Genomic DNA, 17,338 nt, shown 5'->3' with positions numbered 1-17,338 from the left:
TGCCTTCTCTCTGTAACCTTTGATGCCCTGACTAATCAAGAAGCTATAAACCTCAGAATTAAATATACTCAATAACTTAAAGACTTGGACTCCACAGCCATCGGTGGTAGATTCACTACCCTCTGGCTAAAGAAATTCCTCTTTATCTCTGTTCTAAATGGACCTCCCTCTCTTCTGAGGCTCTGCCCTCAGCTGCTAGACTCACCCATTAGAGGAAACATCCTCTACCCAAGTCTTTCAATGTTCGATAGATTTCCTTGAGATCCCCCTTATTCTAAACTCCAGCAAGTACAAGCCCAGAGCCATCAAACCCTTCTCATATGGTAACCCTTTCCAGAATCATTCTTGTGAACTGCATCTGGATACTCTCCAATGCCAGCATATCTTTTCTTAAATAAGAGGACCAAAACTGCTCACAATACTTCAATTGCGATCGGACTAATATCTTGTAGAGCCTCAGCATCACATCCTAGTCCTCTTGAAATGAATGCTAACATTGCATTTGCCTTCCTCATCACTGACTCAATCTGCAAGCTAACTTTTAGGGAATCCTGCACACAGACTCCCAAGTCGTTTTGCACCTCTGATTTTTGAATTTTCTTCCTCCTTAGAAAATAGTCTATGCCTTTTTGCTTTTACCAAAGTGCATGACCATACATTTCCCGACACTATATTCCATCTGCCACTTCCTTGACCATTCTTCCAATCTGTCTAAGTCCTTCTGCAAACACCCTGCTCCCTCAACACTACCTGCCCCTCCACCTATCTTTTATCATCTGCAAACTTGGTCACAAAGCCATCAATTCCGTCATCCAGATCATTGGCATATAACATGAAAGGAAGGGTCCCAACACCGGCCCTTGTGGAATATCATAAGTCCCCAGAAGCCCTGTTTATTCCCACCCTGTTGCCATCTGCCAGTCAGCAGTGCTAGTATCTTTCCTGTAATATCATGGGCTCTTATCGTGTTAAACAGCTTTTTATGTGGCACTTTATCAAAGGCCTTCTGAAAATACAAGTAAACAACATCCCCTGACTCTCCTTTCTCTTTTCTGCTCATTATTTCTTCAAGTAATTCCAACAGATTTGATAGGCAAGATTTCCCAATGAGAAAACCACGCTGACTTTCGCCTACCTAGAGGTACTTGTGCCTCCAAGTACCCCGAAACATCATCCTTAAAAAACGTCTACAATATCTTTGCAACCAGTTAGCCTTCAGACTAACTGGATTACAATTTCTTTTCTTCTGCCTCCATCCCTTCTTAAAGAGTGGAGTGACATATGCAATTTCTCAGTCCTTAAGTCAAGTCAAGTTTATTGTCATTTCGACCATAAGCTGCTGGTACAGTACACAGTAAAAATGAAACAACGTTCTTTCAGGACCCTGGTGTTACATGAAACAACACAAAACTATACTAGACTATGTGAGACAGCAAAAGGCTACGTAAAACAACATAAAAACTGCACTAGACTACAGACCTGCACAGGACTACATAAAGTGCACAAAACAGTGCAGGCCAGTACAATAATTAATAAACAAGACAATAGGCACAGAGGACAAATTACAATATAATAATGGAACCATACTAGAATCTTGAAAGATCATTACCAATGCCTCCACTATCTTTTCAGCCAGCTCTTTCAGGTGGAGTCCATCTGGTTCAGGTAACATATCTACCTTCAGAGCTTTCAGCTTCCCAAGCACCTTTTTCTTAGTAATAGCAGCTACACTCACTTTGCCTCCTGACATCCTTGAACTTCTTGCATGTTGCTAATATCTTTCACAGTGAAGACTGATGCAAAATACTCATTACATTCTTCTGTCACTTTGTCCCTTGTTACTGCCTCTCCGTCATCATTTTCCAGCGATCCAATATCCACTCTCTCCTCTCTTTTACTCTGTGTATATCTGAAAATACTTCTGCTATTTTCTTTTATATTATTGGCTAGCTTACCTTCATATTTCATCTTCTATCCTTGTGGCTTTTTAGTCGTCTTCTGTTGGTTTTTGAATGCTTCCCAATCCTCAAACTTCCCACTAATTTTTGCAATATTATATGCCTCCTCTTTTCCTTTTATGCTCTGTTTGACTTCCCTTGTCAGCCATGTTTGCCTCAAACTCCCTTTAGAATACCTTTTCATCTCTGGTATGTATCTACCCTATGCCTTCCGAATTGCTCCCAGACTCTTCAGCCATTGCTTTCCTGCTGACACCCCTACTAGTGTCCTCTTCCAATCAACTTTGACCAGCTCCTCTCTCATGCCTCTGTAATACGCTTTACTCCACTATACTACTGATACATCTGACTTTATCTTCTCCCTCTCAAACTGCAGGGTGAATTCTATTATATTAAGATTTCTTGTACCTTAAGCTTCCTAATCAAACCTAGTTCATTACACAACACCCATCCAGAATTTCCTTTCCCTGAGAGGAGTCAACCATGAGCTGCTCTAAAAAGCCATCTTGCAGGCATTCTACAAATTCCCTCCCTTGGGATCCAGCGCCAACCTGATTTTCCCAATTGACTTGTGTACTGAAATCCCCCATGACTTTCGTAACATTACCCTTTTGAGATGGTTTCTAAATGTCCCGTTGTAATTTGTAGCCCAATCCTGGCTACTGTTTGGAGGCCTGTATATAACTCCCATCAGGGTCTTTTTACCCTTACAGTTCCACCAGACTTCCAATTTTGGAGTCATATCAGGCAAATTGTTAATTTGTGTGACAAGCAACAGGAAAAAGTTCGAAGGAGATGTGTAAGACAGGTTTTACAGAGGGTGGTGGGTGCCTGGAATGCACGGGGGGGGGGCGGGTAGGAGACTGTGGTGGTAAATATGATGGAAGCATTAAATAGGCACATGATGCTGCTTGGCCTGCCAAGTTTCTCCACCAGTTCGGTGGTGGTTCTCAATTCCTGGGATGGTGTCGTAGAAGGAGAGATAAAGCAAACCAGGCCCGTGCTGCTTTGAGTTCAGAAGCATGAGAAATGATCTCATTGGCATGTACCTAATCACAAACAAAGAGAAGAGAAAATCTGCAGATACTGTTGTGTGTGTGTGTGTGTGTGTGTGTTTTTTTCTTGCTTGGGATGTACCCAGTTGTCCTAGGGTTAGACCGGGTGGGTGTGGGTGGATGTCTGGAATCAGCAGGGGTCAGTGGGTGACACTGCTACACCTTGGGAAGATGACTTGGTTGAGGAGATGGTAGGGGTTGTGGTATTGGAAGGTTGGTGGATTGGCTGAGGGAGTTGGAACCTGCAGCACTGGGTTGGAGACTAGTGGCTGGTTGGGAACAGAATTGGGAGGACCAGAAGGTAGGAGTGGGTTCCACTGCGGCACTGTAAGTAGGTGATTTGTTCTAGCAGGATAGCCCAAATATAGGACCCACCGTACCCACTGAGGCTCTGATCAGGTCACTGAACACTGGGCGTCCCTTTTCCTGACCTCCTAAGGTTGGGCCTTGTCCATCCCAGAGTATCTAGGGAACTATGGAGTGCCCGTCCGGTAAAGTCTTTGGCCATGAGCTCTGCCACAGATTAAGTATGGGCACATACTAATGGATCTGGTTTGGCGTTGCCATGGCTACCAGCACATGAATATAGTCAGGCCTCCAGGCATGGCTCCTGGGAGAACAGGGCTGTAGGGACCAGCAGCAGGATGTAGGGTAAAGGATTTCATTCTACGCTCTGACCCTGGTGCACTCCCTAGCGGGGTGTGGAGACCATCAACACCAACATAGGGTTGTGGAGACATGGATAACTCTGCACATAAACAGAAACTTCGGCTTACCAAGTGCACCCTGACTGCCATCCGGTCACTCACACTAATCCTGAATTAATTATATTTTTTATTCTCCCCACATCCCCTGCAGCTCTCCCCAGACTTTACCTCTCACCTTACAGTGACCTACCTGCACATTGAGGTGTGGGGAGTAAACCGGAGTATCCAAGGGTCACAGAATATGCCAACTCCACGCAGATGGTGTCCATGGTCAGGACTGAACCTGGGTCTCTGGCACTGTGAGGCAGCGGCTCTACTCATTGTGCCACTGTGCCCCCTTGGTTAGATGATGCCCTGTACTTGAGTGGGGCTGTGTTCTCAGTTCCACTCTCCTCTGTGTCCCATGTCATTGTTTTAAGGCATTGCTCAGAAGGGCAGGCAGCGGCTGTGGAGAGAGAAACATTAACCTATCAAGTCAGTTATTAGTTTGGCATCGTTGACCATTTAGTTCTGTGACCTTTGGCCTGATTGTCCACTCTTCCTTCAGTAGCTCCCTTTTCCCTCTCTAGAACACCTTGCACAGAACATTGCCAAATCCCACATTGAGACCTGCCAATACCTCCAGGAGGAGCTGCAGCAACTAATGTGGAAAACGTACATGCAGGAGGAGCTGGAAATTTATTTGAACAAGGTAAGGTGAGCTGCCACTGACTCTGGAACAAACTTTGTGTCCTCAAGCATACATAATAACATGCTGATCTTCTCTCCCAGCCCAGGGAGGTGATGTGGCAGCTATGTGCGATCAAAATCACAGAAGCAATTCAGTATGTGGTGGAGTTTGCCAAGCGCATCGATGGATTCATGGAGTTGTGTCAAAATGACCAGATCGTACTTCTGAAAGCAGGTACCTTTTCATGGCCAAAACCAATTTTTCACACCTGGCCCACTTTCTTTGAGGGAGGAGGAGAAGAACAGTAGATGAGAGGGAGGAGAGAAGGGGATGGCAGTTGGAATAGGGAATGGGAGTAAGGGCTTTACGAAGGATTTCCAGGTGTGTTCATGGGTAGCAGTACAGCCCAAGATGATATCGAACACAAATTAATCCAGTAAATCAGAAGAATTCATACATTGGTGAGAATGTGGAATAGAGTGGCCTAGAGGGGAAGTATGGCTGAATTCAGAACAATCAGGTTATGTAGAACAGAGAATAAAGAATAGGCAGACCAGTGCTGAGCGTAGACTAGTGTATGGGTTGTTGCCCCACTCTGCTACCCCCATTTTGTCCCTCTTCCCCCAACTCCCTCCGCCCCCCAGCTCCCTTCATCCCAGCATCCTCTGCCCCCCTCTCACTCCGCCCCCCCCCCACCCGGTCTCGCTCCCCACCCACTCTCCTCAGAGAGTAACTCTCCTGTGCTGGTGTGACTGGGTGTTGCTGAGATCGGTGCTACATTTTTGACCTTCTCTCCATGTCCTCAGGTTCTTTAGAAGTTGTGTTTGTCCGAATGTGTCGAGCGTTTGACTCCCAGAACAACACCGTGTATTTTGACGGGAAATTTGCTGGACCTGATGTCTTCAAGTCGCTGGGTAAAGAAAGACCCCGCACATTGTTTGTCTGCTTCTTCCCCCCCACCATTCTGCCCTCCACTCCCCTGACCCAATGATCCCACAGACCCCTCCATTCCTTCAAGCCCCTCAGAATCTTCTGTCACCACTTCCATTACCTTTCACCCTTTCCTCTCCTGCATCGTCTTCCTTCCATTTTTTACCTCTCCTCCACCCTCTCCACTCCGCTTCGCCCATCTCTCTACTTGCATCTCCTCCAGCTTCCATCTCATCTTCTCACCTCCAACCCCTGTTTCATCTATTCCTTCCTCTCCCTGCCACTCTTCTCCAGCACCTTGCATGTATGGTTGCGTGTACTGATTTAGTTTCAGGATGTGGATGTTGAAGCCCAGCAGAGGTTATGTCCCAAGAGGTTGACTGAACCCACATCTTCAACTCTTCTGGTGATGTGCTTCCAGGGAGGGAGTTCGCAGGTTTATACTGAAGGGCAATGAAGAACTGTAGATATATTTCCAAGTCAGCATGGTCAATTTGGAGGTGAAGCTACAGATGCTGGTGTTCCACTGCATCCTTCACCCTTGTTCTCCTTGGTTCTATGTTTGAGAGGTGCTGTGAGGGTGGCTGGGTGAGAAACTGCAATACATTTGTAGATGGTGCACAGTGCAGCCAACGTGTGCCATTGATGGAGGTGATAGTGGGGGCCAGTGCTTCTTGAGCCCACAAACAGCCCTCCTCTCACCCAACACTCTTCCCACCATCTCCATCTCTCCTCCCATCCCTGACTCACTCACCCCTCATTGTCTTTTCAACATCATCACATCACCACTAGTATCAAAGGAAAAATGGGAAGCAGTTAGGAGGCACAAGTATAGGGCTTCCTGAAGGATCCATGTCCAGCCAAGGCAGGAACAATATTCCACAAGCCAGAAAGACTTGTGTCCTCTCTGCAGCTGGTTATAGTCCTGTCTGGTTCAGTGTTTGCCACAGGTCACTGATACCATGTCCCCAGTAACTTCCACACTACTTGCCACAGAATAGTGTAAGCTTCCATGTCTCTCTGCTTGAGTGCAATCTTGCAGGAGAGCAGATAGAGTGAATGAGCAGTTAGGGAGCGGGATGTGTGGCCAGCAACCAGCAAGCTCTGTGGGCTGAAACAAAGCTTAGATTTTAAAAGGGAATTAATTCGCAAGTGCAACAATTTTTTTTTATAACTAGAACAGGGTAATGTATAAACAGTGGAAATGTTTGTACAATGTGTGGAGATCTGCAAACTGCACAGAATCTCTGAATTGTCTGAATCCATCAGATGAATAATGCACTAACAGCATTATTGGCCTCATCGTTGGTTTAATATGCAAGAGAAGCATTCATGGTTTCATGTACACTCCCCTCCCATTGGTCAGTTCTGTGTTGATTGATGAATTATATTCTGAGTGATTTATCTGGATCATTTTGGAGTTCCAGCAGTCACACCAGTCTGCCACGACAGCGCCCCATGGGCCAACTGTGAAGAAAAGGTCGCTTGCTGGGTTCAGCCTCATTCTCTTTTCATCCCCTCTCCTACAGGTTGTGATGACTTGATCAACTCTGTCTTTGAAACTGGCAAAAGTCTGTGTGCGCTGCACTTGGTGGAGGATGAGATCGCCTTGTTTTCTGCTTACGTATTGATCTCAGCTGGTGAGTACCTCAATAGGAAAGGACGATCAGCTTTAGTGACAGTGTGACTATCTCACACTGATTCCCTTTTGCACTTTAGTTACCCTTGCACCCTCTTCACTAACCGTGTTTCTAAAGCCATAAGGGTATAGGAGCAGCATTAGGCCCTGTTTGCTCCGCCATTCCATTGTGGCTGATTTATTATCCCTCTATAAGGTAGATAGATGGGCCACTCAAAGAATTAAAAAGCCTGGATCAACTGGCGTTTGAAACCATAGACGAGGACGTGTATTCCATTGCTGCAGGAAGGGCGATTCACTTTGGCCAGTGAGATTCCAGATTGTACTGGAGAGGGCGCAAAATAGATTCCCCAGGAAATTGCTTAGGGTGGAGTGTTTCAGTTAAGAGCCGAGACCAGAGAGGCTGGGTCTGTTTTTCCTGCAGTGGGGGTGACTGATGGTGGGGTACAAAATTTGCAGGGATACAGTTGCAGAGGTTTCATAATCTAGAAAGACCAAAGTCATAGGAGCAGAATTAGGCTATGTGGCCCATCAAATCTGCTCTATCACTTGATCATGGCTGATTTATTTTCCCTCTCAACCCCATTCTCCTGTCTTCTCCCCATTACATTTAACGTCCTTACTAATCAAGTGCCCATCAACCTTTGCTTTAAATGTGCCCAATGACTTGGCAAAGAGCATAAGCCTCGGGTAAGTGGTAGGATGGGATCTGAGGAAGAACCTTTTCTCTGCGTATATAGTGGAGCAGGCATCCTGGCAATACTCAGCTATCAAGATGAATAGTTAAACCACCAAGGATTGGAAGATTACAGACCAAGTGCTGGTAACTGAAATTAGATTAGATAGATACTTCATTATGGATGATAGACCTGTTCACCACTGAAACACCCGCCAGAAATAGGTCCCCATGGGTTTACTTCTTGGTCAGTAATGACAAATATGTGTCTAGGTGTCTATGGCTGGACTGACACGCAGAAAATGGGGGGTTGTATGTCTCACTGGATAGAGCAAGTCAAGGTTCTGAAGAGATTCAGTAATAGAGATGGGAACTATTATAACTGCACTGACATGGTCCCTCTCCAATTGAGGGCTCCAGCGTTCGAGTTCCACAGTGTGATCCCAGTGTGTTGAAAATTCCATGGTGTGACCATGTTCCCTGGAGAACCAGCTGTGGTGCCAGTTAAACCACTTTGTGGATTTGTAGCTTGCTCCACTATTTGGGTCACCCTGTTTGCACGATGTAAGATTTGAACTGGACCACGTACTGGTGTTCAGGAACCAAAGGTATTTCTCTAATATTCCACACAGTAGGTGATCACCATTCTGATTCTCGTAACTACTGATTAACTTCACTGACTGGACTCCTGCAAGCATGGTGACAGATACTCAGTCTGCTGTGGACTTCCAGTAACATGCCCACTCTACTCTTATTCCCACTGTCCTGTACACCTTTGTTCTGTTTCAGTTCTGCAGCATTGATCAGGTGATTGTAGTGTGCGTGTGTGTATGGGGCATAGGGTGTGTGTAAAGGCACATATACACATAGGGTGTGTGCATTGGTGTGTGTACATTGGTATCGGGTGGGCAGAGGAGGGTGTCCCATGTCTCCCCATGTCCTTGGTAGTGCACAGAGTGGGTGAGCAGTCTTTGGTCCCGTTCACGTCTGGGTTAATGCTGTGAACATAATCAGAAGAGCCTTAGCTACCTACTGCCAGGTTGACGGTGCTGCCATCTGAAATTCCTAGATCGTCTATGGCTTCAGGAGAAGATTAAAGTTGAGAAGTTGCAGCAGAGGATCCAGCTGGCCCTTCAGCACCTTCTACAGAAACATCACCGAGAGGATGGCATTCTGACCAAGGTACCCTGCTTCTCAGTCCACTTGTGGGTTGTGGACATCATGGACAACTTAGGAATTTATTGCCACTCCTCTTTCTGTCCCCCCTCTGAGAGTCAACCTCATTCTTGTGTATGCCCAGGTTAGGGCAGAGAGCTCCTGGCTGAGGGAATGAGAGAACCCAGTGGTTAGCACTCCAGATTCTGGTTTACTTAAAATTCCAGAACAATTTAACATCATTAAATTTAAATTACCAGCTGTCACAGTCTCCTCTTCAGCGATCTGAACTTTAGCTCCTGGTACATTAGCCTCCATGCTACAATACCCAGGAGAGGAGGTGTGGGATTTACACTCTGACTTCTCCCACCTTAGCCCTCTGAGTTACAGTTAAATAATTCACATCCAGACATATCAAGAGCAGAGATTAATACAAATTGTGGGCTTAACAGGATGCACAGCCATCGTCCCCCATCACCATAGCAGCATCATGGTTTCTACAGATTCCCACCACGGACTGTGGCTCCAGCACTCAGATTGTCAGGGCATCACTGTGCCTCTGGAGTATTGGTCCAAAGGATCCAGTATTCCGCCTCTCCCGTTTGCTGCTGTTCCCACTGTTTGTTACTCAGTGCCATCTCACTGGCTAGGCGGAGACACGGTGCCTCTGTCTGCCACTCAGCTACGTGAGGATCGCCTGTAATTCTGATGTATGGATGCTCCCCAGATTACCTGTGGGCTCCATTCCTGTGAACAGTCATGAGCTGATTTCCCTTTAAGTCAGAAATGACTATCTTATGGTGACCTACAGTGTACATAAACGTACTGTAACACTTTCATACAGGAATAATCACAGAGCAATATTGCATGGATACAGGCCCAACGGCCTAATGAGTCCAAGCTGACCGTGGTGCTCACCAACAGGTCCCGGTGTTCAGCCCATATCCCACTATAGCTGCTCCTTTTCCCTACGCAAATGCTTCTTAAATGATGCAGTTGTATTTGCCTCAACCTCTTCTTCTAGCAGCTTGTTCCATATATTCTCAACCCTCTATGTGAAAACGCTGCCCCCTCAGGTCGCTTTTAAATTGTCCCGTTCTCTCTCTAAACTTGTGCAGACTAGTTTTGGACTCACCTACCCTGGGAAAAGACTGCTACATCCACCTTATCTAAGCTCCCTGTAATTTTAAACACTTCCTCTAACGTTCTCTTATGTTCCAAGGAGTAAAGACCTCTAGCCTGACCAACCACACTTTATAAGTTAGGCTGTCTAGTCCTTGTAAAACTTTTTTTCACTCTGTCCAGTGAAATCTTTCACTAGGAAGAGGTACAGTCGACGTTTCAAGCCGAGACCCTTCCTCAGGACTAACTGAAGGAAGAGTTATTAAGAGATTTGAAAGTGGGAGGGGGAGGGGGAGATCCAAAATGATAGGAGAAGACAGGAGGGGAAGGGATGGAGCCAAGAACTGGACAGGTGATTGGCAAAAGGGATATGAGAGGATCATGGGACAGGAGGCCCAGGCCAAAGAAAAGGGGGGGGGTGCAGAAAAACCCAGAGGATGGGCAAGGGGAATAGTCAGAGGGACAGAGGGAGGAAAAGGAGAGAGAGAGAAAGAATGTGTGTATAAAAAAAAGCCTCATCCTGAGAGCAGATGTGGCGGAGACGGAGGAATTGAAAGAAGGCGTTTTTGCAAGAGACGGTGAGAAGAGGAATAGTCCAGATAGCTGTGAGAGTCAGTAGGCTTATAGTAGACATCAGTGGATAAGCTGTCTCCAGAGATAGAGACAGAAAGATCTAGAAAGGGGAGGGAGGTGTTGGAAATGGACCAGGTAAACTTGAGGGCAGGGTGAAAGTTGGAGGCAACTCCAACTATTCCTCTTCTCACCCTGTCTCTTGCAAAAATGCCATCCCCTTCTCGCAATTCCTCTGTCTCTGCCGCATCTGCTCTCAGGATGAGGCTTTTCATTCCAGGATGAGGGAGATGTCCTCCTTTTTTAAAGAAAGGGGCTTCCCTTCCTCCACCATCAACTCTGCTCTTAAATGCATCTCCCCCATTTCATGCACATCTGCTCTCACTCCATCCTCCCGCCACCCCACTAGGACTAGGGTTCCCCTGGTCCTCACCTACCACCCCACCAGCCTCCGGGTCCAACATATTATTCTCCGTAACTTCCGCCACCTCCAACGGGATCCCACCACTAAGCACATCTTTCCCTCCCCCCCCCCCGCTTTCCGCAGGGATCGCTCCCTATGCGACTCCCTTGTTCATTCGTCCCCCCCATCCCTCCCCACTGATCTCCCTCCTGGTACTTATTCTTGTAAGCGGAACAAGTGCTACACATGCCCTTACACTTCCTCCCTTACCACCATTCAGGGTCCCAGACAGTCCTTCCAGGTGAGGCGACACTTCACCAGTGAGTCGGCTGGGGTGATATACTGCGTCCAGTGCTCCCGATGTGGCCTTCTATATATTGGCGAGACCCGACGCAGACTGGGAGACCGCTTTGCTGAACACCTACGCTCTGTCCGCCAGAGAAAGCAGGATCTCCCAGTGGCCACACATTTTAATTCTTCTTCCCATTCCCATTCTGACATGTCTATCCACGGCCTCCTCTACTGTAAAGATGAAGCCACACTCAGGTTGGAGGAACAACACCTTATATTCCGTCTGGGTCGCCTCCAACCTGATGGCATGAACATTGACTTCTCTAACTTCCGCTAATGCCTCACCTCCCCCTCGTACCCCATCCGTTATATATTTTTATACACACCTACTTTCTCTCACTCTCCTTTTTCTTCCTCTGACTATTCCCCTTGCCCATTCTCTGGGTCCCCCCCTCCCTCTTTTCCTTCTCCCTGGGCCTCCTGTCCCATGATCCTCTCATATCCCCTTTGCCAATCACCTGTCCAGCTCTTGACTCCATCCCTCCCCCTCCTGTCTTCTCCTATCATTTTGGATCTCCCCCTCCCCCTCCCACTTTCAAATCTCTTACTAACTCTTCCTTCAGTTAGTCCTGACGAAGGGTCTCGGCCTGAAATGTCGACTGTACCTCTTCCTAGAGATGCTGCCTGGCCTGCTGCGTTCACCAGCAACTTTGATGTGTGTTGCTTGAATTTCCAGCGTCTGCAGAATTCCTGTTGTTTGCGTTTTTAAAATCTTTCACTGTCCAGTATTATCTTTCCTATAATAGTGTGCCCCAACTACACAATACTCCAAGTGTGGCCTTACCAACTTCTTATATAACTTCAACACAATGTCCCAACTCCAGCATTCTTTGTCCTGACTGATGGAAGACCAGCGTGTTAAATGCATTCCTTTACTACCCTCTCTACCTATGATGCCACTTTCAACAAGCTGTGTACTTGTGCTCCTAAGCCCCTCTGTTCAGTTACACTGACTAGCCTCTATCATTTATTCTATGAGTCTTACACTGATTTGACTTTCCAAAGAGCTTCACCTCACACTTACCAGTATTGGAATCCATTTGCCATTCCTTGGCCCACTTCCCTAACTCTTAATGATCCCCTGTAATCTACAGTAACCTTCATTATCAACAACCTCTTCTAATTTTATGTCATCTGCAAGCCTCCTGATCAAGTCTTGTGCATCCAGATCACTTACAAAAATAAACCCTGCACCACACCATCAGTTTAGGTCTCCATTCTGAGAAACAATCTTTCGTCACCAATCTTTGGTTCCTAACTCTGAGACAACTTCGAATCCACCCAACTACCTCTTCCTGGATTCCATGGGACCTCACCTTCCAGCCCAGCCTATCATGCAGGACCTTGCTGGTTATCTCTTCAAAAGAACTCTTAAAATGTTTGTCAAGCATAACTTCCCATGCTGACCCCTCCAAATCAGACTCTGTCTATTGGAATGCTGGTAGGTCCTGTTCCTCACAACTTCTTCCAGTAACTTTTCTCTGCAGATGTCAGGCTGACCAGATTGTTGTTCCCCGACTTTCCTTGCTACCATTTTTAAATAACAGAACTACATTAGCCATCCCCTGGTCTTCTCCAGAGGCAGTCATGAAGCAAATGAGAGCCTGCACAGTTTTTCTTCTAGCCTCCCTTGATGTCTGAGGATGCACTCAGTAAGGCCCTGGGGATTTATCCACCTTAATGCGCTGCAAGGCTGCAGAAACCTCCTTCCTGGTAACATGAATGTTTCATAAAATAATCACCTTAGCTTTACCCATAATTACATTAGTGGAAAATGTACTGTATCCGGTCATTAATAGCATGAAATATTTTAACATTTTTTTTACTCCTACTTCAAAAATACTTGAAAAATGTATGACAGGTTTAGTAAAACTGCATTTCTGTAAGTCATTTGTCTGTAACCAGGAAGCTTCTGTATTAACAGACAGTTCATTTCCTGCTGCTTTGAAACTGCCATTTCCGTTTCTCTTGACATGTCCTCAGCAGGTGCCTGATACACCAATGTGGTACGATCGTCTGTCCCTTCATCACCTTGACACAAGCCATCAGTCCACACTAGTTGTTTCACAGTGATGTGACGTTTAAGGGTTTCTTCATTCTGTCCAGCAACAATTCATTTCAGTGCATGTGTTCTCACTTCATGCGTGGTGATAGGAGCTCTCTTCAGCTTCGGTGTCTGCTCTCCTCTGCCTTGTGCCTGAGCTCTGCCACTGAACACCAGCATCTTCCCTTCAGCTTTGGTTGATGATACATTTCTCTGTCCACAGTGTTGTACTTCTGAGGATTATCTGAAGATAAATAAAAATAAAAATTGCCCGGAAACCTCAGCGGGACAATCACCAACTGCGAAAAGAGAAATTGTCAATGTTCCAAATCTGCAGCCTGTCATCATGCCTAAGATGTTAACTGTTTCTCTCCATAGATGCTGCCTGACCACTTGAGTATTTTCCTACTTTATTTCAGATTTACAGCATCTGTGGTTATGATTGCCATGATTTTAACTGTTCATCCTGCTGTTTCTTCTCCTGCTGGCTTTCCATTCAGAATGACAAAGGGAATGTTCTCTAATTGTTTCTCCTTCTCTTTCCAGCTCCTATCTAAAGTGACCATGTTACGAGCACTGTGCAATCGACACACTGAGAAGCTCTCCTCATTTAAAGCAATACACCCAGACATTGTGCGCGTGCATTTCCCTCCACTGTACAAGGAGCTGTTCAGCTCTGAGTTTGAGCAAATTATGCCAACAGATGGATAATCACTGGCACCAGTAGACATCGCAACTTGGAAGTCCTGCCGCGGGTCACGTAATGAGATTCTGTTGCTCAGTGCATCAGCCGTGTGCACGGCCCAGGAGATCAAAGAGGCGGCAAGGTCCTGGGTGACTTTAGAGGCTTGGGGCGGGGGGATTAACATTAGTTTCCTAGTGAGAGTTGAACCTGTTTTTCTCATGCATTTAGTTTGTGTAGAGCACAGCGTACAGTGACATTATAATGCTGAGAAGCTTCTTTAGAGCAAATCTTTTACAGGGTATATTGAGTAAATACAGTGACTATAACATTTAATATCAGTATATCATTTTAACTTTGATGTGCTGTGAGATGATATATAAATCTATATTTTAAGCACCTTTTCCCAGTTTGTACATGATATGTTGGTATTTATTAAATCTGTTAAAGGACATGCACAAGAAATACAAGTTTAATTGTTGAGTGTACAGGAGAGGGTGCGAGTTTCAGATGCTGCTGTTTAAATTGATATTTGTGTGTTGTAGGAATGCCCACACGATTTGTCTGGTTTACAATCGCACTCCAGTTTCCATTGTCTGTGTGGCTGAATAATGTGCAACAGATCCAGAATAGTATGGTGAAAGGTGGCGGGATCAAATGATTTATAAAATACAAAGCCTTGTCTGGACCACTTAAGAAAGAGTTCTATTTTTATAACCCTTGTATGACTATTAGGAAGCACTTAAATATTCCGGCAATAAAAGAGAAGTGATTTGTGTAAGATGCTTTTTTGTAAGGCAAGACAATAATAGAAAGAAATATTATTTTCTAAAAGCTTGGTATTATTTTCTTCTGAGACCATGTCTGGTTCTGTCTAGTGAGATATTTCATCTGATGTGCCACACTGTTTATGTTTTTTTGGCAAATATCCTTAAAATGGAGGTTTCCTTGTGAAACGACATTCCAAAAATGTGTGAATATGTAGAAATGTCTAAAGCACATGTCTGTTTTTTGGTGGGGAGAGTGGGTGTATGGCTGTGAGGTTTAGATGTTAGGTGTACATGGGGTGTGAGTGTGTGCAAATGGGAGTAATGGGTTATGTTTGTGTTTGACTGTGGGCATATGGGTGAAAGAATGTATGTATATGTATAGGTGAGTGTGAGTGTGCGTGTGAGTGTGCATGTGGCAGTGCAAATGTTTGTGGTGAGCCTGGTTCACTGTTGCTTTTTGCACGTCTCATTGCTTTGTAGTGCAATATGTAAAAGAGCACTCATTGGTGCACATTTAACCCCTCAGGGAAGTAAACCGTGTGTTTCTGCAGTCTCTTATTGTGCTAAGGGCTGTTATCTGTGTGTCTGTGTGTGAGGCAGTCCTGGAGTTAGTCTGGCTCCGGGGTGATCTGAATCTTGCAGTTTAGGCCAGTGTTTGTTTGAGTGTGGTGGGTTATCATTTGGCTGGCATTTGCTGTTACTGTGAAAACAATCCAGGATTCTGACTGCATCTGAAGACTTGTAGGAAGAAATTCCTCGTGGTCAGATGGAGGATTTGAAACTTTAGCTCAGGGAGCCTGTTTGGTTATAATGAGGGTATGAAAAATGGTCAGGTACTTCTGTTAACAGCAAAACAGCAAGGACATACAGGCTCAGAGAAGTTGCAAACTGACTTTACAATAAATTACCTACAGTTACTATTTAGTTACAAATCAATGTCTTTCAAAACCTCAGCCATTGTATAAGGATGGTTTAGGCTTTGTTTCTATTGTGGGACTGCTTTTTTTTTGTGGACTCTTCTATGGAATACTGATAGATGCCTAACTTTGTCATCACACTGTTCAGTAGGCAGATCTGTTCTCCCAGCTGTTTCTACCTAAGCGGCTGCCAGCTATACTATCGCATGATCTGAGAGTTTATACAGCTCACACCTTGCTTCCGTTCAGCCTGCTAGGGGAAAACAGAACACTGTCAGAGGGACATTCCCAACTGGGACAGGCAACTAAACCCTTGATCTAGTCTGACAAAAGGACAACTTGATCCCAGAGAACACGCTAGTACAGTAAAGCCCTTTAGAATAGCCATTAGCCTTCAGCTGAAGCACCCTTGGCACCTTCCCTGCCTACTGTGTACTGGGGCATTGCCACACTCTCTTTCCTCTAGAGGTGATAAGGTAGCAGGCTAGGCTGAAGTCCATACACTGAACCCCCTCACCAGGATTTTTTGTTGTGGTGTTCAGGAGCATCTATTCCTGGACTCTGCTGCACCCACTGCAAGTACCAAATTCCCATCCAGTCATTCACACAGGACTCCACTGCCACAAGTGTTTGATACCCCTCCTCATAGCTGGGTGACCTATCCACTGCTCCCCCTCACTTACTTTCTGGTTGCATTATCCCAGTGAGTGACTGTCAAGCAGATTCTTGTCCAAGCTACAATATTTCCATAATTAATAAACAAGAGTTCAAAGTAAATATGAAAAATCACAGCTGTTCTTTTTACTCCCTCAATGTTTATTTTTTCATTGTCCCAAGTGATTAGTCTTCATTTCTCGGAATCCTCAGGATAATCCCAATGATTTGTCAACTCCAATGGTGTTTAAGGTAATTAATTCCCGCATTCTCCCCAGATGTGTTTGTGCTCCAGATCAGTGTTCTGGCTGCCAAAGGTGTATAAGTCCTCAGAACTCTGTGTAAATACTGTCAAGCAGATCTTGCAGTGGCCTGCTTTCATCTGCACGAGGTCAGCTGGCTTCCTCAAGAACATGCCGTCTTTATTGTCACCACAAGGCAGGGTCTTCAAATAAATGAAAAACTGCAGATGCTGTAATTCTGAAATAAAAGGATAAAGTGCTGAAAATACCCAGCAGATCTCGCGGTGTCTGTAGAGAAACGGTTGACACATAGGAACTGATGAAAAAGCCTGCAACTGAAACGCTGACTGTTTCACCTTCCACAGATGCTGCCTCACCTGTTGATTGTTCTTAGCATTTGATGCTTTTATCTTTGAGTAAAAGACAACACCCTCCACTCACACTGTCCTGGTTCTCTGCCACTGTGCCCGCTCTTCCCCATCAAGGGTTAACACTTCGATCACGAAGTGCAACAAAATCAAAATGCTGGAAGACCATCACGGGTGGTCTGGATCAACAAAGGAAAAGGGTGGATTACTGATACAATTGAAACTTTGTTTAGAGCTGGTCCACAACAATCAACAAACTTAGAAACTAAACTTCCATTTCTCCACTCTCCCCTGTGAGACCTGTACAGATAAGGCCTCTGCGCCATCGGCAGTTTCTCTTCTGATCAATTACACAGAGAAAGACAGCTTCCCAAAAACTTTGTGCCATTTACGAGAGATCTTAGTTTCTTTCTTTTACCTTGGTG

The 17,338-nt window shown here is 45.4% G+C and overlaps 1 protein-coding gene across 2 annotated transcripts in view; it reads left to right on the top strand.

Annotated features, from left to right (window-relative positions):
• The window catches only part of roraa (RAR-related orphan receptor A, paralog a), a 130,386-nt gene extending 116,367 nt beyond the window's left edge, over positions 1-14,019 (top strand). For both annotated transcript variants that reach the window (XM_063070972.1, XM_063070971.1), the window contains 6 exons: positions 4,290-4,411; positions 4,492-4,624; positions 5,197-5,304; positions 6,850-6,960; positions 8,705-8,817; positions 13,827-14,019. In XM_063070972.1, the coding sequence (XP_062927042.1) occupies positions 4,290-4,411; positions 4,492-4,624; positions 5,197-5,304; positions 6,850-6,960; positions 8,705-8,817; positions 13,827-13,991 (752 nt within the window). In that variant the 3' untranslated portion in view covers positions 13,992-14,019. The remainder of the gene's footprint in view (positions 1-4,289; positions 4,412-4,491; positions 4,625-5,196; positions 5,305-6,849; positions 6,961-8,704; positions 8,818-13,826) is intronic.
• Positions 14,020-17,338: the final 3,319 nt, after the last annotated feature.

Source organism: Mobula hypostoma, chromosome 18 (assembly GCF_963921235.1).
Source record: "Mobula hypostoma chromosome 18, sMobHyp1.1, whole genome shotgun sequence".
Lineage (NCBI taxonomy): Eukaryota > Metazoa > Chordata > Chondrichthyes > Myliobatiformes > Myliobatidae > Mobula > Mobula hypostoma.
Note: the sequence above shows the minus strand (reverse complement) of the source record. Positions and strands in the feature narration are given on the sequence as shown.